This window comes from Arachis duranensis, chromosome 7, assembly GCF_000817695.3.
Source record: "Arachis duranensis cultivar V14167 chromosome 7, aradu.V14167.gnm2.J7QH, whole genome shotgun sequence".
NCBI classification, from domain to species: domain Eukaryota; kingdom Viridiplantae; phylum Streptophyta; class Magnoliopsida; order Fabales; family Fabaceae; genus Arachis; species Arachis duranensis.
The window spans coordinates 70596614-70621436 of NC_029778.3; the positions used below are offsets into that span (position 1 = coordinate 70596614).

The 24823-nt window shown below is 34.3% G+C and overlaps 2 protein-coding genes across 2 annotated transcripts; both read right to left on the reverse strand.

The window, feature by feature from the left end:
- Positions 1-11720: 11720 nt before the first annotated feature.
- Positions 11721-14011, reverse strand: LOC107459409 (G-type lectin S-receptor-like serine/threonine-protein kinase At4g27290). Its single transcript, XM_021126858.1, has 5 exons — positions 13512-14011; positions 13162-13217; positions 12922-13070; positions 12673-12837; positions 11721-11999 (listed from the first exon to the last, which is right to left on the reverse strand). Exons 1-5 carry the CDS (start codon positions 14009-14011, stop codon positions 11721-11723), a joined length of 1149 nt encoding a protein of 382 aa, XP_020982517.1.
- An 80-nt stretch (positions 14012-14091) lies between these two features.
- Positions 14092-17752, reverse strand: LOC110272377 (S-locus-specific glycoprotein S6-like). Its single transcript, XM_052251625.1, has 2 exons — positions 17478-17752; positions 14092-14581 (listed from the first exon to the last, which is right to left on the reverse strand). The coding sequence occupies exons 1-2, from the start codon at positions 17750-17752 to the stop codon at positions 14092-14094; spliced, it is 765 nt and encodes a 254-aa protein (XP_052107585.1).
- Between the last annotated feature and the right edge of the window lie 7071 nt (positions 17753-24823).

Sequence of the window (24823 nt, forward strand, 5' to 3'; positions counted from 1 at the left end):
GTTTTTTGAAATGAGGACCTAAGACTTACTCCTTTCATAGATCGAAGGTGTGGACCTTCATGGTTCCAACGTCATCTATTTTTAGATGATGATGTCCACACTTCTAATAACATAACTTGGTCCAACTTTCTTGCAATTCAGGTCTTCCCAACAGGCATCCTCAATACAAGAAAGAGCAATTCAAAGTAACTTCCCATGCCCCTCATTATGTGGCTAGATGATTGGGTTTGTCACAAGCCATCCCAGCTTCCTTCCCAAGAAAGCACCCAGATCTTTGTCATGTTACTCTCAAAACAAAAGAAGATGTTTAGAAATGTCTTGATCTTAACGACAAAAATTGAAGCCATTATTCTCCACTTACCTTTCTTCACAATGACTTCATTACCAAATCTTTTATCGAATGATACTATTCTCGATATGATCGTACTTTAGATGATGTTATGAAGAAGTCAGTAAAGGCTCATCCTAGTACTCCAGAAGCACCTCCCCTAAAGGCCTCAAAAAGAAAATAGAGACATCGAGACAACAAAAGCAGAAGGTGTAAAAAACTTCTATCAAGGCTGCAAGTCGAGAAAGGTATCACTCAACTCAACTTTCTCCCTTTTTTAAAAAGATTTAGCTTTAAAATTATTATTTTGAACTCTCTTACTTTATTGTAGAAACAATCTTCCAGTAAAGATTCTTCTGATAAAAGTGCTAGGCCTTCATCAAAGCCAACTTCTTCTCATTCGAGTAACTCTTCTTCTGCTAGCAGCTCCGAATCGAGTAGCTCGTCGAGAAATCCTATTGTGGCTCAACATCCTGAATCTAAAACAACTACTAAGGTATATTCATCACTGATACAACACCAATCTTATTCTATTAACTTTAATTTTTTTCACTTGTTATTAATTTATTATGAAAATATTGATGCACCATTCCAACAACCCCCTTCTACCTCCGTGGCAAAAACCATGCCTAATAAAAGAAGAGAACATCAATCAAGCTCATTCTCTAGTGGCAACATAATCTCTCATTACTTGTCGATTGTTGTATAATATTAATGCCGATTCGGAATTTACAAATTAAATTCCGTTGCAAGTATAGTCCAAACCGAAAATGGATCCTCACATCAAAGTTTAAATCAAGAATTATCACAATTCAAATCAATTAACCGGGAGTTTTAAATCTCGGGTCGTTCTCCCTAGAAATTGCAATAAAATGCTCAATTATTGGCTATAGGAGAATGGGAGTTTGATGGCATGAGATAAGTAATGTAAATGGTAAGAAAGTAAATAAGCATGCAAGGAAATTAAAACTCAAAGCATGTTAATCAAAAATGGGAATTTAAGTGGCAAAAAGGACTATTGGCAAAGATTGGGAAATTGAGGATTCCTATCCTAGTCATGGACCACAAACATAGTAATTGCGTAGAATTAATCCCAATTAGTCTATCCTAACATCGAGGATAAGTCAAAAGGGCATAATTAATCTCAATCCATAAGTCCTAATCAACTCACTAATTAACTTAGTGAAAGACTAGCATCAATGGAAACCAAACCAACTATCAATCCTAACATAATATGGAATGGACATCTATAACTCAAGTTTACCTAATTATCCAATTCCTAACCAAGAGTATAAAAAACTATACAAAAGCTAAAAGAGACATTTTATCAAACACCTAACATGCATAAAAGGAAAAATATCATAACTTGCAATAATAATAAAATCTATAACTACCAATTGCATGAGAATAATAATAAAATCTCAAATAAGCATTAAAGAAACACAAAACATCAAAATTGCATTAATAAAACCAAAATTAACAAGTGTTCGTAAACTAAAAGTGGCAAAATTGAGAAAATAACAAAAGAAATGAAGAGGATCAAGACAAGAAAACATGAAAACATAAATGAAACTATATTAAAACAAGAATTAAAGAGAGAAATCAAAGAGAAAATTAAGAAAAAACCCTAATTCTAGAGAGAATGAGGAGCTTCTCTCTCTAGAAAAACTAAGCTAAAACATGTAAAAACCTAAATCTAAGTGATCCCCCTTCATCCCTCTTCAATTTGGTTTGAAATAGCTTCAGAAATGAGTTGGATTGGGCTTTGAAAGACCAAAAATTGCTGCCAGTGAGTTGCAATTAAAGAGGTCACGTGCCAGGACTTGTGCGTACACACAGGTGTGTGCGTATGCACACTGGCTAAATCCCGACTTGTGCGTACACACACTTAAGCTTATGTCTACTATAGCAAAGTGTATATCATTTTGAAACCCCGGATGTTAGCTTTTCAACCACTGGAACCACCTCATTTGGACCTCTGTAACTCAAGTTATGATCAATTTAGTACAGAAAGGTTAGGATTGGTAGCTTTACAAATCCTTCATTTCTTGAATTCTCCCATTTTGCATGCTTTCCTTCTACTTCTTCAATCCATACTTTCCTTGCAAGCCTGAAATTACTCAACGAATACATCAAGGCATCAAATGGAATTAAATGAGCCTTATTTCAGAGCACAAAAGAAGAAGCAAGGTCTCTATCAAGATCTTTGTGAAATGGAAAACAAACAAACTGAGATGCGGAAAACATATGAAATATTACAAATCAAAGAACATGATGAGATCATGGTTTACTCTACTTATGACGAAGAAAGTGTTTGACTTCGATTCGAGCTAGAAGAATTATTAAAGCCTTATTTTTTAAAGATTTAGAATATTTTGTAAAACTTTCCCTCTATTACTTATGCTTCTCTTTGATATTTTAAGCATTATTCTCCCAGCATCGATATCGCTTTAAATATTTTCCTTTTATTGACTTAACTTTGACACCAGAATCAATATTCTTTATGCAATATGCATTCCCAGAATATAAATCGATTACTTGGAAAGGGCCTTCCCAATTATGAGACCATTTACCATAAAACCTTGATTTTCTTTCCATTGGTAATATAACTTTAAGAAGTAAATCTCCCACTTAGAAGCATTTCTCTTTTACACATCGATTATAACTACTAGCAATATTATCTTTCTGATGAATCATATTTTCATGTGCCAAAATGCATTCATTATCCAAATTGTTTAATTCTTCAAACATCGTATTCTAGTAATCCTCAACTGGAAATTCATTCTTTCTCATTATTTTTATGGTGTTGAGATTAATTTCTAAAGGTAAAACTGCATCATGACCATAAACCAATTTATAAGGAGACATGTTTTTCGATCCTCTGGGTGAATTTTGATAAGCCCATAATACTTGGCTTATAGTTTCATGCTAAGTTTGAAGTCTTTGACGAATTTGCTTTTTAATCAAATTAATCAGAATCTTATTTGTAGCCTCAACTCACATAATATGGAGTTGAAGTCACCATAGTTATATTTTTTGAGAAGTACTCAATGTTTGAGGGATTCCAAATCGATGAATTATATGTTCTTCTATAAATCAATGATCTCATTTTGACCGACTTACACTAAAGGAATAGCTTCAACCCATATTGTAAAATAATCGATAGCTACTAAAATAAACTTATGATTCTTTGATGAAGGAGGATGGATCATTCCAATCAAATCCAAATCCCATCCCCTAAATGGCCAAGGCTTTATAATCGAATGTAACTCAGAAGCAGAAATTTATTGTAGTACTCCATGCTTTTGACATTCTTGGCATGCTTTGGCATAATCAACACTATCTTTAACCATAGATGGCCAATATACTCAATCATGTACTTAATCATGTCGAAGTACCTATTTCATTTTCTCTCCCACTGGTACGGGACTGAGAATGCCCACAACTTAACTGGCAAGTGCACCGGGTCATCCAAGTAGTACCTCAGGTGAGTGAGGGTTGATTCCACAAGGATTGTCAGACTGAGCAAACAATGGTTATCTTGCTGGACTTAGTTAGGTGAATCAGAAAAGGGTTTGGTGAATTGAAATCACATAAACAATGAATAAGCAAGTGAAGAAAGCAATAAACAATTTGGTGTGAAAATAGTATGAGGAAACAATTAAGGTTTTGGAGATATTTATCTTTCCGGATTAAAGTTTCTTATCAACTATTTTAACAATGAATGATTCATTCTATGGGAAACCATAAATATCTAAACACTAATCTGTTAGTGATTTAGCCTCCTCTAACCTTCGTTAACCACCACTCTCGTGGTCACTTAATTCTGATTAGAGGGTGAAGTTCAAAAAACTAGTTTAGCACCACGAAAACCCTAATTGCCTAAGACTAGCAGGATTATATATCACATATCCAAATTAGTTCATGCAACTAGCAATTTAAGAGGAATTTGTTTTCAAGATGTAGTTCAAGCAAGATAACTCTCTTGAGAATCACAAGAACTCATGTAGAAAAAGGTCATACTCTCGTTCCACCCAGTTCATAAGATTAAAAACGTAAACAATCCTTAGAATTAAATTAAACATAAATTAAAATAGAAGAATAATAGTTCTAATCCATAGAAATAAACAGAGCTCCTAACCTTAACCAAGAGGTTTAATTGCTCATGACTTACAAAGAAACTAGGGTTCTAAAATCGTGCGGAAGGAAGAAGATCCTAGACCTAAGTGATCTTTTTCTTTAAATACTAAACTAATTTGAAATGGAAATAAAATAAAATAATAAATTCTAAACCTAAAAGATATTATTTGTAAATAAAAATTACAAAAAAAAATTAAAATAAAACTAATAGGTGCTAAATCCACTCGAGAGGCCCACATGAGTGTGAATTCGGACTGCTGTTGGCGTGAAACGCCAGTTTGGACATTTCACGCCCAAGGGGGAATGATGGCGTGCTGGTCTTGATCCCTTGCTGGCGATAAACGCCAGCTTGGCATTTAGTGCCCAAGGAGGGTGCTACAAGCTTTCATCCTTTTAGCTCCAAACTCTGCCAAATTGCTCTAAATTTCACCTGAAATCATAAAAATGCCAAAACAACTCAAAGTACCATCCAAAGGGGATTTTTGCACTAAAATCAAGTAAAACTAAATAAAATTTAACTAAAAACAACTAGAAAATGCTAGGAAAAAATGTATAAGATGCTCACGCATCACAACAGCAAACTTAAACTGTTGCTTGTCCTCAAGCAACCAAAACAATATAGGACCAAGAAGAGAAAATGTTTGAGACATGAGTTGGCATTTAGGCTCAGGTCTAGTTACTAAATGGGGCTTATGACACTCTAATTCTAAATAGCTTTTGCATCTCACTTTCCTTTGAAGCTCAGAAATATCAGTATCCTTCAGAACTAGAACTCGGATGATATTATAGATTCTTGTCTTTAGGCTCTAATTGATTCTTGAACACATGTCTTCTTTTCTTTTTCTTGGTGCTTTGCACCTTGAGCCTAGCCATGACTCTTAGTGTTTTGTCCTCAAGCTTATCCTAAAACAAGAACACCACAAGTACTTATCTGGGAAACTCCTTGAGTTCTAATTTTTCTTTTATTTCTCCCAGACAGTGGTATTCAGAGCCATAGGCATACTCTGTAACAACAAATGGTCACGACTTTAAGTGTTCAGTTTCAAGGGTTACTTGACACTTGCACACCACAAGCACATGGTTAGGGAAAACTACTCTTTTGAGCTTTAGATCAGTTTTGACCTTCCTAACCATTGATGCTCAAAGCCTTGGAGCTTTTTCTCTTTAATTGTTCTTTTCTTTTGAATTTTTTTTGCTATTTATTTTGCTTCAGGAATCAATCTTTTTCTTAATTGAGAGAATCAATAATACTTCTTTAAGTTCCTGTTCCTTAAGAACCAACATTCTCAACTTCAATATCAAATATGCATTATTCAGTTCATACATTCAGAAATAGAGATAGTGCCACCATGTCAAAGTAACTAGAACACATAATATATAACTCAGAATCTCATGCATTCCTACTTCTTTTTCTTTTAATTTTTGTTTAAGATCAGTACACAATACATGAGACATATTTTTAAGATAAACATAAAATAATAAAATAAATACTAAACTAGAAAGCAGGAAAATCCTAAGTGATCATGCAAACTTAGAAAAAGAAAACAAAGAATGGAATGAAATACTAAAAACAGATATAAGATAAAGGGAAGGGAGAATGAAACTCAACCACCGCAATGATGGTGGCTACTACTCCCTCCGAATAATCCTCTGGAGCACTTAAGCTCCTTTATATCACGCCTCTTCCTCCTTTAATCCTCCATCATCTGGTGGAGGAGAGTAGAGTGATCCTGATGCTTTAGCCTCAGCTGATCAACTGATGATGTCAGCTTTCCCAAAGATGTGGTCAACTGATCCCGGTAATCACGGAGAGAGAAGTAGACTCCCTGAGGCATCTTTGAAAGAATCTGTAGAGGCTGTGGATCGGAACTAGCTCCTACTGTAGTCCATGCCCAAGCTCTCTAATCTGCTCCATATCCTTCCTTATGATCGGTCTCTCAACTCTAATCGGGGTATCTCCATCGATGTGAGCTCTAGTTACTACACACATGCGGTAGATGAGATAAGGAAAAGTCAGTCTCGCAGTGGTGGAGGACTTGTCAGCTATTCTGTAAAACTCTTGAGGGATCACCTCGTGCACCTCCACCTTATTGCCAAGCATAATACAGTGAATCATCACTGATTGCTCGACTGTAACCTTAGAACGGTTACTAGTAGGGATAATGGAGCGTTGGATGAACTCCAACCATCCTCTAGCTACTAGCTTGAAGTCATGCCTACCCAGCTGGTTTTGCTTGCCTTTAGAATCCCTCCTCTACTAAGCTACGGGGAGGCAAATGTCCTCAAGAACCTTATCCAACTGCTGGTCAGTGTTGACCCTCTGAGTGTATGAATGAGGATCCTCTCCGGAAGGTGGTAACTGTAGTGCCACCTTCACACTCTCCGGACTAAATTCCATGATGTGCCCCCTGACCATGGTGCGCCAATTCTTTGGCTCTGGGTTCATGCCTCTGACATGCTTGTATGTCACCCAAGCATTGGCGTAGAACTCTCGCACCATCAATACTCCAACCTCAGTGAAGGGGTTGGCCAGAACTTTCCAACCCCGTCTAAGAATCTGATATAGGATTTTTGGGTACTCCTTTGGCTTCAGATTGAAGCGGACCTCAGGAATCACCTTCTTCTTGTGTACCACCTTATAAAAGTGGTCCTCATGCGTCTTAGAAAGGAATTGAGTGAAGTACCATGGGTCAGAGGTAGGAGCCTTCTCTTTCCTCTTTCTTGATGAGGATTCTCCCTTCTTAGGTGCCATGGAGATAAAAATGAGAGAGACAGCAGAGCGCCCAATACCAAACTTAGAAGCTTTGCTCGTCCCTGAGCAAAATAAACATAGAAAATAAGAAAAGAGAAAAGAAATAGAAGAAAGAGATTGAGAAAATTAGAGTAGGGCTTTGGCCTTGGTAGGAAAGAGGAAGGAAAAAGGGAAAAAAGAAGTGTGTATAGTGAAAGATAAGTAAGAAGGATAGAAGAGTGTGAGGTGTGGTGAAAGTGGATGAAGAGAGGTATTTATAAGTGGTGAGAGGGTTGGGTTCGGTCATGGGGAGGGTGGGGGAGAAAGTTGAATTTGAATTTTGGTTGTTGGGAGGAGAGATGGATGGAATTGATGAGAGTTGATTGGATGAAGTGAGAGGTGGGTTGAGAGAATCAAAGGAATTGATGGGTGATGTGATGGATGAATATAGATGAAAAAGTGGGTGAAAGAGGAGAGAGAATGGATAAAGTTTGAATGGGTAAAAGTGGTTGGGAAATGGGGTAAACCATTAGCTAAAACATGCATCCAGCTTCGAAACTTTTCCCTGGTCGCTGAGCTCTGGTTTTGGTGTTTTGCGCCAACAAGGGGTCATGCACCGCTTTTTTTTACAACACCCCCAGCGCTAAACGCCCTCCCTAGCGTTTAGCGCCCCAAGCGGGGTGCCAAATCAAAGTAAAATGCCCAAATGGGAGTTGAACGCCCATTGCTTTCTTCTTCTCCTGGCGCTAAACATTAAAGCTGGCGTTTAGCGCCCATAGCAGGTCTCCTCCAGGGTGTGCTGTTTTCTCGCCTAAGTTTTTCTGTTCCTATTCTAAGTGCTATACATGATCACAAACGTCAGAAAAAATCTAGGAAAACTATAAAAGTCAATGAAAAATGAAACGATGTAAAAACAAACTAAAATAAAACTGAAATAAAACAAAAATAAACCGAAGGATACTAATGGCTGGGTTACCTCCCAACAAGTGCTTCTTTACCGTCATTAGCTTGGCGGTCAGCTCCTCTAAGGAAGGGGATCATAGGAGCTCAGATCTTCACCCCTCATTGTGAACTTCTTTCCTGTGCTCTAATGAATGATATCAACATGCTCCAGAGACAGGATCCTATTCATAGTGTGTGGTATGACTGGACTTCTTGTGAAGACAATTCTCATGCAAGGTGAGAAGTCCTCAGTCGGAATCTTCTTTTTCCTCCAGCCTTTGGGTACTTTTCTTTTGGGGCCTTCTCCATCTTGGTTGAGTGGTGAATGCCCAACACCAAATCTAGGTTTGATGTCAGGGGGTACTGTATGGCTTTCTACCAAGTGAGAAGGCTTGAGCACTGAGCTCTGCACGGAAGTACCTCCTTTGTTAGGGAGTGGTTGAGGTTTAAAAATCTTGAATAGCAAATAGTCCTCATGCATCCTCAAGACCAACTCTCCTCTCTCAACGTCGATCAGTGCTCTTCCTGTGGCTAAGAATGGCCTTCCTAGGATGATGGAGTTGTTTGTATCCTCTCCCATATCAAGTATCACAAAGTCTGCAGGGAGGTAAAGGTTTCAACCTTTACTAGGACATTCTCCACCAATCCATATGCTCGCTTCTGGGACTTGTCTGTCATCTCCAGTGAAATTCTTGTGGGTTGCACCTCTTGGATCCCCAACTTCTTCAATATAGAGAGAGGCATTAGGTTTATACTTGAACCAAGGTCACGCAGTGCCTTCTCAAATGTGTAGTCCCTATGGTACATGGAACCAGGAAGCTTCCGAGATCTGGCATCTTTGTGGGTAGCATCTTCTAGACCATTGAACTGCACTCCTTGCTCAGCATCACTGTTTTATCTCCCTTCAAGGCCTTCTTCTCAGAGAGTGCACTTTTCAAACAGGCCATATAGAGAGGCATCTTCTCTAACACCTCAACAAAAAGAATATTGATTTGCAACTTTTTAAAGATTTCCAAGAATTGAGTGAGTTTCTCATCCTTGGCCTCCTCTTGCAGTTCTGAGGGTGTTGTACTTCAGGCTCTTGTACTACCACTGGGATGTATAACTTTGTACTTCCAGTCTCTTCTTGATCCTTTTTCTCCTTCAATTCCTTAGCAGCATACATCTCTCTAGGCTCGGTCTCCTTGTCCATGATCAGGGTCTTACACTCTTCTCTTGGATTGACCTCTGTATTGCTTGGAAGAGTGTTTGGAGGTCTCTCAAGTATCCTCTTGCTTAACTGGCCCACTTGCATGCTTTCTTCCTTTTAGCTCCGAACTCCGCCAAATTGCTCCGAATTTCACCTGAAATCATAAAAATACCAAAACAACTCAAAGTAGCATACAAAGAGAATTTTTGCACTAAAATCAAGTAAAACTAAATGAAATCTAACAAAAAACAACTAGAAAATGCTAGGGAAAAGGGTATAAGATGCTCACGCATCACCCGCTTGATGGGCACCACATATGCCCTTATGAATTTCTCCAAGAGCAATATTCTTTTTAGATTGACTTAAACACCTCATGAGACTTCCTTCAATACTTTTCTTATATAATTCATCACCTATCAACACAAAATTCATTGCTTTTATCTTAACTTTTTTTTTATCAACTTGAATATTAGGATTTCTTAGATATTTTGCAATTGATTTTCTCCAATCATCATCATCCCACTCATCAATAACTAAAACTTACCATTCTTTAATAGGCACCAGGACTTGTCGTACCTTTGCCAATTTTTTTAAAGTTTCAGGAAGTATTTATATTTTGATGCAATTTGGGCCAATTCATTGGCAACTTTATTTCGAATTCTTAGAATATGAACCAAAGATACTTTTTGAAAAAATACTAATAACTCCCATGTTATCGACAAATACTTTTGTAATTTTTCATTATTACATTTAAATTCTTTCGACAACTGTTTTAAAACCAATTGAAAATCCCCTAAAATTGGAACATCTAATGTTCCTTTATCGGTCAAAATCTATAATCCCACTATCAACGCTTTATGCTCAGCAATGTTATTTGAACATGGGTATTTTAATTCGAAAGGAATTCTGATGGGATATCTTTCGGAAAAATGATCAAAATCCTAATTCCAGCACCATCTTTATGCTTTGGATAATGAATAAGAATTAGAATTGTATCAATATAGTTAAAATCAATATAATTAAAATGATTAAAAATATTTTCGAGTAATATTAGTTTAATCATGTATTAAATATTAATTTTATATAATTATAATAAAGATATTTTCTTAAATTAGTATAATTATGCATTATTCATTAAATACTAATTGTAATATAATTATAATAAAGATATTTTTCTAAAATAAATTTATTTAGAGAAATATAAATTGGTTATTAATAACTGATACCATTATCATATAATTATCATATCATATTATTATTATTATTAAAAATATTTTCGATTGATAATTGATAAGTAGTTTAATAATGTATTAAATATTGATTTTATATAACTATACTAAAGATATTTTCATAAATTAGTATAATTATGCATTATTACTTAAATGCTAATTATAGTATAATTATAATAAAGATATTTTTATAAAATAAACTTAGAAGAGAAAGTAGTGCGTTCATTTTGGCGGGAAAATGAATTTATGAAAAATCGACACTTCACTTTCATTAGACAGAGAAAAATCCAGTTTTAGTATATTAATTAATAATAAGTAGATGTAGTTTTTTTAATATTATTACTATTTAGTTATGTCATTTTTCTATGTCTTTTCAATTGTAAGATTTGAAAAAAAAATTTCAAAAAGAATTTTGAACTAAAACAAATATAGAAAGATGAAAATAGACAACTAATGATAAATTGGACTAAATTTGGATGAGATCCAAAAGGTTAATTAAAATTATTTATATAAAAAAATTTTACTGAAAAAACTAGACTTTAAAAATATAGAATCTAAAAATATAAATGACAAAATAATTTTGTAATAATTTGATTATTTTTATTATTTTATCTGAAGAAAATTTTATTTATTAAGGTGAAAAATGAGATTAAAATAAGTAGGATTAAGAAATATTAAAATTAAATTTGATATTTTAAAGAAAAAAACTTTATATAAGAACTAATTTGATCAATTTTTAAAATTTTAGAAATGAAAATGACTTACGTATTTATGTTTAGAGACTAATTTGATTTTAAATATTTTATGATATGTGAGATAACACGTGATATGTCATTTGTTATTGACCTGACAAATTAACCAATCACCTTATAACAAGTGGTATTAATCTACTACGTCATCATGTTACGTGATACTTAATGTGACTCGTCATTATCTAACTAATAAAATGATAAATTTGTTTTATATTTTATCAATTTAAAAAATGAATGATTTTTTAAAGATGAATTTAACTATTAATTCTAATGAATACTATACAAAATTTATGGTATGTGAATTATACAAATTGCACCCTAATTACTAAGTAAGGCTTGTAAGTTCTAACTATGATACCATGCAAAGTGAATAAGCCGAACTTTTAGAGACGTGATACAGTAATACTTCTCATCTCGATTCTAGGACTTCGATACTTAATTCGTTGGCAGAATCATATTGATATGCATATTCTCCAATAAATAAAGTAGGTTGTTTTGGCTTAGGCAAGGCAATTTCACTTCCAAACATCATAATCACTGATGACATGTCTAGTTTATCATATGGATGTTGCTCCAAACAGAGAAGACTGATCTGAATGCACCTCAATACTTGAGAGAGGTTACAAGACTCTATTAGGATATCATCAACAATTTCTAGAGGCTTTTCTTTAGTCCACAAGTCCCATGCCTGTAGCAAAATCAAGTTAGGTAAATGAACAGTAATATGATATAGTTTGGTTGTTTAGTTTACACTTACATAGCCAATAAGATCTGCGCTTTCATTTTCCCAATGATTTCCTTTGTTTTACTGAGAAGTTTCCATCTATTGCATATTCAGGTGGCATATATCCGCTAATGCATAATGCATAATGGTAAGAAAAGAAATGTTATGATTAAGTAAATATATTGTACCATCCAATTATGAAAATCAACAATATTAAGTGTTCATACTATGTTCCAACCACCCGTCGCGTCGCTGTAATTTGGTCTCCTCCCAAAATTCTAGCCAAACCAAAATCTGAGATTTTAGGATTCATTTCACTATCAAGTAAGACATTACTTGCTTTAAGATCTCTGTGAATGATTCTAACTCTTGAATCTTGATGAAGATAAAGGAGACCCTTTGCAATCCCAAAAATCATACGAAAACACTTCGACCAATCCAAGAACTTTCTCTGTGTTTGATCTAGAAAGTTGTTCATAAAAATCAATATTTTTTCAAATTTGATCAAAACCAGAAGATGAATTCTACATAGTTACAACTTCTGTGAAGTATGAACAGTTTTATTTAGGATAGAGAATCAAGATTATATACCAAATATAAAGAAATCCAAACTTTTGTTGGGCATGTATTCATATACAAGCATTTTCTCTTCATTGTGAATGCAACATCCATGAAGTTTCACAAGATTACGATGTTGAAGTTTAACAATCAATGCAATTTCATTTTTGAATTCTTTAAGCCCTTGTACAGAACCTCTACAAAGTCTTTTAATAGCAATTTCTTGCCCATTTTTCAATAATCCCTACAATTATCAATTGCAAATATTCCAATTCATTAATTAGCTTATATTCTTAATTTTTTCAAAATATCTTATCATATGTATTACCTTGTATACAGGTCCAAAACCACCTTCTCCAACCTTGTTTTTTACTGAAAAGTTACCAGTAGCATTAGCTAAACTAGATAGATCAAACAATGGAAGTTCTAGATGCCCGTCTTGTTCTTCAATGAAACTATCCATCATTGCTAAATTCTCTGCATCAATATTCTCACACAAGTTAACCATAGCTGCTATAACTCAAGAAGCAGCTTGTGTAAACCTCATAACATCATAGAAAATTCTCACCTTTTGCCTTGGCACTTCTTCCTCCTATGCAAGTGAAGTAGAGAACTAGGAGCAAGCTGCATAATACAACAATAATAGTGCATGCAACTGCAATATCTATCTTGACCTTACTTTCATTTCTTGTCTCTTCAATGATTCATTTTATTTTATTTTCACATAAAACAAAGAATTTCAATCTCAATGATAGTCATAAGAAAACGTTGACCATATGGTATAATAATTTAGATTACGCTGCATTAAACAATCAAACAAGTATTATGTAGCAAAACAAAAAAAAATGTTTAGCCATAAATAATAAACTAATGGAAGATTAATTAAGAGTTTGATGGAACATATGCACCATACCTAACTCTGAAGAAGGGACTCTAACATAAAGATCTTGCCCTGCATCTGGTTGAACTCTCAAATCATTAAGATCACCAAACCACAAAGCACAACCATTGCCTTCTCCTCGAATATCCGAATTCGCATAAGCCATACAAGAACAATTCCGCAAGCACTTGTCTGTGCACTCAACCAAGTTCATACTCTGATTCAAGTACCAACAATTCTCAGTATCAGGGAATTTCATCTTAACACACTTGATAAACCCATCGCTTTTGCAATTCAGATTCTTGTCGTGCAAGCAACCTCCTTCGTAATTTGTTCTGATCCATTCTTCTGGTGACTTAGGCCTATACCCTCTCAAACATTCACAAACATTTGGAGACTCAGTCATGTCACATTTCGCATTAGGACCAACAGCACCATACTCATCACAAAAGTCCCTCGGCATGGAACCATACATCTTCCACACACCTTGTGTCCACAGAAGCTTCAGAATCTTGTTGGTGGTTTGGTTCAACATCATTTTAGCTTTGACAGAGTTGTTAACAAGTCTAAACATATAGTAAACTTGGCTCTCATCAGCAAAGTAGATGAACTCGGCAGCTAGGTTAGGCTTGTTTGTTGGTTTGGCACTGATTTGAACTCCATTCCAAGACCATTATTGTACTGCTTCATTATTCCAATCCACTGCATCGGTTCAGGCCAAGTGGTAACATCCATATGCCAATTTAAGGTTCCTGGTGAAGGACCATTCTCATTCTTCCACGCCGTTACACACCTATCAAAACCAGTCCTTAAATCCTTCCCAAGCTTCATCCTTGGCAAGAGTGTATCACCAGGGTAATCGAAACTTTGCCATAGATAGTTCTTCTCTTCATTCTCATCATTTTCTTCTCTCAAAACAAGGTTCCCTGAATCTAAAAGCTGTAGTATTGGATTCTTGGGTTTTCTTGCTATGTTCACTGACCATAGAACAGTGCTTTTGTTGTTCTGAGAAAGAAGAACTGTGTTATTTGCTGTTTTATTTATGAGCAACACAACAAAGTTATTATTTGTGGCGGGTTTTTCACGATTTACAACCCATACTATGGTTCTGATTGGGACGTTCTTGTACCAAATGCAAGGTAATAACAAGTGTTGTTGGTGGAGTTATCAAGAGTGAAGAAACCAAGTTCAAAGTCTCCATTGTTGGAAACTAATGTTTGGTTTACACTTAGAGACTGGAATTGAGTTAATGTATCAGTTGCAGCTATGGTTTTGGAGAGAAGAAAATAGAGAAAGAGGTGGAAAATGATTTGTACAAAGTGGTGAAAGTTTTTCATTCTTTGCATGTTTACAAAATTGTGATGTCTTTGCAGCAATGAATAAACTAAGACAGTTGGTTATTGATGGAGGTGTGAGGATTCTTTTGTTGTTGATGACAATGTCGAAGATGATAAGGATATATCTTATTGTTTGATAAATTGCTAGGTGGTTAGATTAATGATGGTTTATTATTGTTTCTTTGATTCTTCACTCTCCTTTTGTGTTGAGTTTCTTTGTTTCAAAAAAATAAACTAAGACAGTTCTTCTAATAGAAGAACACAACATGAAGAACAGTGTCACAGGCTACTCTTTTTTATTAGTTTTATTTTTCCACCCTTTTTTTTAGTTTTCAATTTTGATTTTTTGTTGGCCAGTTTACCGTTGACTCAACGTTCATAATTCACAACGCTGACCGATATTATTATGAATGTGCATTGAGTAATGTCCTTGTCGAAAATGAACTATGGACTTGACTTAATGTTTAGAAATCAGAAAAGTATCAAAGTTGGAAGCATAATTTAAGAAGATAGTTGGATATATAAATATATCAGTTCTTTTGGATGCTCTTGTTATAAATGTTTTCATTGGATTCTGAAAAATGATTTTCTTTTTTTTTAAACCTTGAAAAACTTGGATAATATAATGTTTGCTCTTGTTATAAAACTTGTTGCATTTTTAGTTCGCGGATGACACGCTATTCTGTTTTGCCCATCAGAAAAGGAGACTATGAAGAATTACAAGCGGCTTTTGCGTTACTTTGAGCTGATATCAGGGGTAAGTATAAATTTTGACAAGTTCAGCTTGATACCAATCAATTTTGAAGGGCAATGGGTTCATTGATTATGTAGTTTATTGGGTTGTAAGGAAGGTACCCTACCTTTTAAATATCTTGGAGTTTCTCTTGGAGTAAATTCAAGATTAGTCAAGACTTAGAAGCCTATTATTGACAAGGTGAAGGAGAAATTGAGCTTGTGGAAAGCTAAAGTACTAAATAAGGCTGGAAAGTTAGTACTTATAAGATCAGTGTTGAACAGTTTACCAGTATATTATTTGAACTTATATAAGATACCAAAGGCTGTGGCTGAGAAACTGATTTCTCTGCAGAGAAGATTCCTTTGGAGTAAGGAGGATGGGAGGAATGGTATAATTTCAGTGAAATGGGAAGTGGTGCAGTCCCCTAAGAAGCTTGGGGGGTTGGGAGTGGGCGACACTATACTTTGTAACACTGCACTTCTGTTCAAGTGATGGTGGCGGTTTGCAAAGGAAGAGTGCCCGTTGTGGAAGAAAGTGGTCTGCTCCTGTAATAATCTGAATCTAAATGAGCTGCTATCCACTCAAGTGCTACATACTAGAGGAGGTCCATGGAAGGACATTTGTCAGATCCTTATCAAGGAGCAACATATAAGGGAGAAGATGATTACAGGCTTGTCCATGGAGGTTGGCGATGGGAGGCGGACTCGATTTTGGGAGGACGTATGGTTACATTGTAGACCCTTGAAAGATCGGTTCCCCAAGCTGTTCTCTGCTTTAAACCAATGTGAATCGGTTATAGGGGATTGTGGGTTTTGGGATGGGTTAGAGTGGATTTGGAACTTCCAATGGAGGAGAGAGTTTTTTTAGTGGGAGTTGGACCTTCTAGGTCAGTTACATGAGGCTTTGCGGCCTGTGAAGCTCATAAATAACAGAGAGGATAGAGTGGTGTGAAAATATGATAGGCAAGGAGTTTTTTCGACTAACTCATTTGTACAGGTTTTACAGATGAAATTACCGCCGGAGGATATATCCAGTTACAACTTCACTAAGACCATTTGAAAAGGTGTAGTGCCCCCAAGAGTGGAGCTATTTACATGGTTTGTCTTGGTAGGGAGGGTGAATACTAAGGATAGACTGAGCCGATTCGGGATTATTAGGCAGGAAGATACTGGGTGCGTTATATGTAACAATGATGTGGACCGGGTTAATCACTTGTTTCTTGGCTGTGAGTTTTCTTGGCAGGTGTGGTGTGCGTGGATAGCTGCGTTTGACCGACAATGGTCTTTTCTGGTTTCAATAAAGGATCTTTTTTTAGCTGGACAGAAGAACCGTGTAAAAAAGAGAATCGTAAACAGTAGTTGATGTGCTTTTGTGCAATAGTTTAGAACCTTTGGTTGGAAAAAAATAGAAGGCTTTTTCAGAATCAAAACAAAGGTGTAAAAAAAATTATCAACATAACCTTACTTAGCTGTAACGAGTGAAAATATGTGGATCCCTTTTGTTGTTGATGATAATACCGGGATGACTTGAAAATTGTCTTGTGCTATTTGTTTTTTTTGTTTTCTATTATTTTATTTTTTAATTCTATTTTCTCCACTCACTACAAGAAAAATACCCATTCAGCCACACTTTTTTTAAGCTACATTTGAAAAGCGTAGCCTATTCTAAGAATAGGCTACGCTTTTCTCCGTGTTGCCTTTTTATAAGAGAAAGGGATACACAATTGTGGCATCATTTAAAAAGTGTAGCCTTAGGTATTATAAAAATCATTTATAAAGCGTAGCCGTAGGTTGATATTTATAGGTTCACTTTTTTATCAAAGAAGACGCTTTTCAAGAGTGGTCAAATCCTTAGGCTTTGGGTGCGCTTTATTAGCGTTTCCTAATATGTGCACGCTATAACACTTGGGAATTTTTTTCCCATTTTAACACCCGCGCCCTCCTTTTCTTTCGAAGAAAGCTAAGAGCTGAAAGAGTTCTTTGCTCTCTTCCTCAACCTCGTCCATAGCTTCCTCTTCTCCTTGCACCACATCCTCACACGGCTCTGCTACACCACACCACCACCGCGGCTCTCTTACGACGCAACGACGCCGCAACTCTCCTACGTCGCACCACCGCCTCACCGTGCTCTTCTGCTTCTTTGCTCGCCGCTGCTTTCTTGTGCTCCGCATCTCCTTTGCTACTTGTGCCGCCTCTGCTCCATCCATCCCTGCTCGATTCGCTTTCCCTCATCACAATAGGTAGGCTTTTAGTTTTTTTGTTTCTGATTTAGGCAATTAGGGTTCCTAATTCCCATTGTCAAGAACAAAACACACGGCTCAAGTTGATGCAGCTGGGCTCAATATTCCTTTTGAAGAAGGCCCCCAGTGTTAGGTTAGCCACTCAGGTCCAATTTCTGTGGGGAAGGCTGTTTAATTTCATTGCCTGCTTCATAATATTTTCAGCCCTCAGTTATAATCTTTCTTTTTATTCTCTTTTACGTACATCTGTTTTGATTAATTAGTTGACACTTGAAGTCCATCTTACTGTGCAGGTAATGGAAGATCTCTGTGAGCGCTATTTTGGTCCTTTATTTGAACTTCTTTCACATGATAAGGTAAGTTGAGATGTTTAACGGCACTTTTATATGCTCTGCTGATCACCCTGTACCACCATAGTAAAATTGCCAATTGAAGAAAATTTGTTCTATAATCTGCAATTAGGGTTAAATTTAATTAGGATTCTATATCACAATTTCATATTTAATTAGGGTTTTTCTATGTCTGGTTCAATTTCTGCCATGCTGCATGTGTTAGAAGCTTTCCCGTGCAGAATCGCATTTGATCATTGCTTGTTATTATTAGTGTTGAATTCTAATTTTGTTCTTTATTCAATTTGTGATGAATTGACTTTGGTTTTGTGAGAAGGTGTCCTGCGGTTTAGGGTTCTGATTTTATGATTTTTAATTTGGGGGTTTTAGCTTCTGAATGCGTATTGTTTCTAATTTTTAGGGTTATAGGTTTTAGCTTCTGAATGCGTATTATCTTATGAATCTACTCTGAATTCTGTTCGAGTGAACATTTTTATTTTACTGTATGAATAGTACATGATAGAAGTTAAAGTTATTTTGCTGTGGTATTGTCTTTCTAATTTTTTGAGTTTATGTCGCTTGCTTCATTAGAATTTGCTTTCTGATTTTGCATCTTGCTTGTTAAGTTTGTTTTAGCTTCATAGTTGTATAAGTAATCATTGTTTCATACTAGCATATAAACCTTGTACTCAATTATTTCACATCTTCAATGATTCCAAGTCTCATCTATTCTCTTAATTGTAATATATTTCTGTCTTCATGCTATAAATACTCATTTTGTTAGTAATGCTTCTCACTTGAGTTGATGCTTCACTATTTTTTGAAATTCTCTGCTCTTCTAGCATCCCTTATCTCATTTGTTGAGGTAGCAGTAGGTGTAGAATTTTGACTTGTATTATGAGATGATATAGTAGTAAAATTAGGAAAAGTTAAAACAGTATGAGGAAATTGATTGTAAGTTGGAGATGGAGAATCTGCTTTGAATAATTCATGATAAGGAAATTTAGTTTCATCAAACAAAACATGCCTTGAAATCAAAATTATGTAGTAATTGATAAGGTGACATGTGATTAACAACTTTGGAAGATAATCTATTTACAGTTTTTAAAAAATTGTAATCTGGTTTTTGTTTATGTAGTAATTGGGACAAGGTTTGAAGGCTTATACTTATATCTCGAGTGCTATCCATTTCTATAAACACAGCCTGCAGATTCCCATAGATTTCTGATTTGCTGTCTTTCTGTTTTATGCTTTCTTTGGCACTTTTAATCATCTTTCTTCTTATCAACTACAATTAAAAATTATAATATCAAATCTCAGATTCATTAATAAGACTTGCTGCTATCGATTCCAAACTTTGGGGCCTTCTTAATTAGTAATAATGGGAGTATTTATAATATCAAATCTCAGATTCATCTTGCTTGCATTTGCATAGTCTTGGAACTTCTGAAAATGAGGTATTCGGATTGCTCTTTTGCTTCAAGAATCATCATCATTTCAAACTCCAATTGTGAAGTGAAATCTTGTCTCTTTTTTTCCCATACATTTATATTGTTCTGTAACCACCTGAGACTAAAACAAGAAATAATAAAGTACAATATCATTGCTTCACGCTTTTTGTTTTTGTTATGTTTGGATATATAGCCTTGATAGGAGCTACATGTGTTTGTGAGAAACTCAAGGGAATATATAGGTTTTCTTCCTCATTGATTTGATTTTCTTTTTTTTGATCCCTCATTTGTATACTATATAGTATATACCATGAGTTGCTTATATTTTACTTGTCCCTTTTACATGGAAACATTGCATTGCAAGTAGCACCATGAACGTGTACTTTTATTTGTTATATTGTGCTTAATGGTAATATTTTACTTTTTACTCTTAATTTTAAAATGATTCCATTCACCTGCACGAAGCTCATGTGTATACTGTGTTTAATAGATCGCTAACTTTTAGCTGAAAAAAGTGTCACTGTCACATGCTCATTCTTGAAATGCGTGTAAGTGTAACTAGATCTTCCTTCAAGGGAATTTTTGCACTTGCCTCTGCTTCAAATCGAACAAAATATTTACCCCATTTCTGCTATTTCCTATAAAGAAATCCATAGTTTGTTTGATTTATTAGCACTCAACCATTCATCTTTTTTTAATGTTTATAGTTTACGACTTCAAATCAATATACCATTATGCAGATATACAAAAACTTTAAGGGACGATGAACAAAGATTTTAACGGGGTCACTATTCTATAGCATCTGCAGTTCTGCTCTTAAAGGTGAGTGATTTAAGAGTCAAATTTTATTACTTCATTTTCTGTTTCAACTGGAACTGATGTCACCGACTGATTCTTTTTCTTTTTCTTGATATATATGTTTGTTTTTTTTTATTGTGTTAGAGGTGGATGCTTGATCCTTTACACTTATGAGTTGCGTTACTCATTAGTGAAAGTAGCTTTTTGATGTTTCTTGATTAATTTGCATTCTAATATGGTATCAAACCAAGTGTTGCTGTTTTTAATTGAAGGTGTTGCTGGTGCTCTTAACTTGAACTATTTTTAATGATTAAGTGTGGTCATGTCTCAGATGGCATTATTTAAGTTATGGTTCTAATATCATTATTGTGAATTCATAGGTTGAGCATGTGATGATTTTGGCTACAAATGAGTTCATTGAGCTCTTTTGTGAATTAGTTGTTTTCAGACTCAATCATTTCAAAGCAAAGGTGAAGTATATATAGGAGAACTTTTTTTTATCTTCTCAATAGTATTAACCTACTTGAATGTCAAAATTGTAATGCCAGTTCAGAATTATTTTCAGGGACTGTCTAGCAGATAGCAGCCATAAGATTGGGAATTGCTTTGGTGCTTCAAATTGGTTTAGAGAAAGTGATGATAGTTATACTGCTGAGAAGTCACGGGAACGAGGTAATAGAACAAGTTTAGTGTTATCCTGCTATCTTGCCATTTCCCTTTTGTGTTTTATTGCTTTATGGTAAGTTTTAATTTTATTGGAGAATCTCAGACAACCTGAATACATGGTGTTTTGCTTCTTCAGTGTCCTACAATTTGAAAGCCCAGGAGCCTCTGTCCTTTCTTTTTATTTGTGGTATAGTTTTGCATTTGACTTGGTTTTTTATGTGCAGGATAAATACAAAGTATACAATCTTTGTTCTGAGCGGCTGTATGATGCATCATTGTTTGAGGAAAAGGTGAGTCCTAAATTTTACTAAGTCTTTGAGGAGAAGTGTGGAACCACACAAAAGCGATGTGAATTTCATTTATACTCCATAAACTTTAAGTGTGTCATTAATGTATACTTTAATTTCTTTATCTACTTTGAATATATTAATTCATATAATCTATCATTAGATTTGTTATGATGATAGCTAGACAGCTTAGACTACATGTGTCAGCTTTCTGTTTTACTTGGGTTGTAATTTTTTTCAGCACTTAAATTTGTTTTTCAAACCAACTACTGCTTTCATCTGCAATGTCAAATTCCCTTTCAGGTGGCTAGCTTTCCATTTGATGACCATAATTGCCCCCCACTTCAACTGATTATCTCATTCTGTCATAGTGCATACTCGTGGTTGAAGTTAGATATTGAGAATGTTGTGGTTGTCCATTGTAAGGCTGGAATGACAAGAACAGGGTTGATGATTTCCAGTCTTCAATTATTTTTAAAGGTGAGTAGTATCTAAAAATTTTCTTCTAAATTTAATGAACCTGCTTTACATTTACTCCATCTTTCTCTTTATGCTGCTCAGTTTTATTTAGATTTGGCAAATTAAATGTGCTGCAGTTCTTTCCAACTACTGAGGAGTTAATGGATTACTATAATCAGAAACGATGTGTTGATGGAAAAGGATTTGTTTACTAGCTAGAATGATGGCTGCTAATTTGTATTATTCCCATATAGAAGATCTTATGTTTGAAGTAATTTATTTTTAGAGAAATAAATTGTATTTTTAGAGAAATAATTTGTATTATTCCCAAATAGAAGATTTTATGACTGCTAATTTATTATGGCAACCTAAATCTTGTTTAAGGATAATTTTTATTATTTAAAGAATATTACATAGTTTTATTATGTATTTATTTTTATTTTATAATGTTTTACTAATTTAATTAAAAATATAGGATTATATATATAATTATATTATTAAATATTAGGTTTTAGAAAAAAAATTATGAATATATATAGAAAATAAAAAAAATGAGGGATCTAAGGCTACACTTATATGATGTAGCTATGGTATACCCAAAAAAAAAAGGGATCTAAGGCTATACTTATAAACAGTAGCTATAGTATACAATGTGGCTACGCTTTTCAGGTGATGCAGTAGTGCTGAAAAGCGTAGCCTATTCTGGTAAAAACAGAAGCTGAAAAGCGTAGCCTTTGGTCCTAGATAGTATTACTTAAAAAGCGTACCCTATTCTCAAACGCCAAAAGCGTAGCCCTTGGTGCAGAAAAGCGTAGCCTTTGAGAATAGGCAACGGTCGAATAGGAATCACCCAAAAAGCGTAGCCGTAGCCCAAAAAGCGTAGCCGTAGTCTAAGGCATCATTTTTTTTTCACTTTTGACTACACTTTTCAAGTGTACCTGAATGGGTGTTTTTTTTGTAGTGACTTTAGTACGTTGAGCTCTTTTATTTCAAAAAAAAAATATTTCTCTTTTCTATTAAACTTTCCCTTTCTTTTCCTTACCTGTTCACATATGAACACTCAATTTATCCCATTTAGATTTTTCTATTACTATTATATTAATTGTTTAATACTTTAATTTTTATTAATATATTAAAATTAAACTTAATGAAATTAAACCATTTTCTTTTTAAAATTGACAATTATTTTCAAACAAATGTTGTAATTTTTTTTCCTGTCAGATTAAATGAATATTTTTTTACAATTCATTTCATATATATTTAGCCAATTCAAATCTTAATGTGCGTCGTTTCGCAATTCTTCGATGAACTAATTTTCTAGTGTGTGTTAAACCCATGCACATTCTTTCAAGGGCTTCCATTAAATGATTGCAGGTAACGTATGTAACTGGTTTGTATATTTCTTGTTGACTTTGAACGTAAGAAATTTGATGATTTCGACATAACCTTTCTAGGGGCCATCTAGTGTACAGATGTGCCTGTACAGATTTTTGTCTTTTTGTGGCTGAAAAAGCGTATCATTAAAAGTGTTGCTTAAAGAGAAAGTGTTACTCTTAACCGTTAACTTGGCTCTGATACCAATTTTTAGAATGTAATTTCTTTTTCTTTCTATTAATTCTTCATATTTTGCTTCGAATAAGTTTATAATTTGTATAGATTTGGTTGGTGGTACTTTATAATTTGCAATTTTCATAATCAAAAGTATTGACCATTTCTACTATTACTAATTCTGATTTCATTTTTATAGTTTTTCAATCTTGTTTTAGTTTATAATATTCTTTTTTACATGGATTATTGTATATAAAATCTTTTATCTGTTTGTCTTTTTCTTTAATATAATTTTTCAAATTCTCAAAACTTCTTTTATTTCTACACTTTCTGTTGTTTCTAAATATCTTTTTAATTTTTCAACTTCATCCTCCATTTTTTCTTTCAACAGCTTTAATTCTTTTAGGTCATAATATGGTGTTCCAGGCATTTATATATTTTTTAAGTTTAGCTCCAACTTGTTTATATTTGTTTTTATTTCTATCCTTTTTATTATAAGGTCATTAATTTCGAACTGAAGATTATTTAATTCCCTTTTATACTCCTTTATTTTACTTTTTAATTTTTTCGTCCTTTTTCGTTTTATTTTGTTTTCTGGTCTTTCAATCTTTGTATACTTCATTATTTATCTTAAAATTTCTGCAAATTCTATCATCGATTCATCACTATTTTCTAAAGATTCTATTAATTTTTCTAACTCTTCAACTTCCCCTTTCAATTTGTCAAAGATTATTTTTAGAGTTTCAAATGCTCTTTGATTTATTTTAGAAAACTGTAAATAATTCAACCGATTTTCTCTTTCAAAGAGCTCTTGTTTCTTGTCTTGATAGGTTACATATATTTTCTCTTTATTTATTGTCATAACTTAGTGTTTAGGGTTTCATTTAATTTTTCGACCTTTTTTGTTAATTCCTTTATTTCAGAATTTTCTTCTTTAGGCTATTTCAAGTTCTCCATTGGCGGATTTTATCTTTATAGGGGCTTCAAGTTAAATTTTTCCATAGTATATTATATTTTTTCTATTAAAAACTTCTTTTAAAAGATTTTGTTTATTAAAATTTTCATTTGATTTGAGATTTAATTCTGTTTTTAGAACAGCTTGTTTTTCATTATCTAATAAAGCAGTTAATCTATAATAATCAGATTCTTCCGTTAATTCTAAGCTTTCTAAATAATTCATAACTAAGAGATTAGGATAAAGGCGTACCTTTCTGGAGAAAAACTTCCTTCTGTTAATTCTAAGCTTTCTAAATAATTCATAACTATGAGATTAAGATAAAGGCGTACCTTTCTGGAGAAAAACTTCCTTTATTTAGTATATTTTACATAAGATGTTTTTATCTCCAGAGGGGAGATTGTAGATACTAACTCCAGAGGGGAGTTTAGAATTGGTTTTCCCTAAGGGAATTCTTCTTCAAACTATAGAATCACCTCGGCAGCTTCCTCTTTGCTCTCCTAGCATATGAGTACTCTTTGCCTCCTGCTTTCTATGGTTTGATG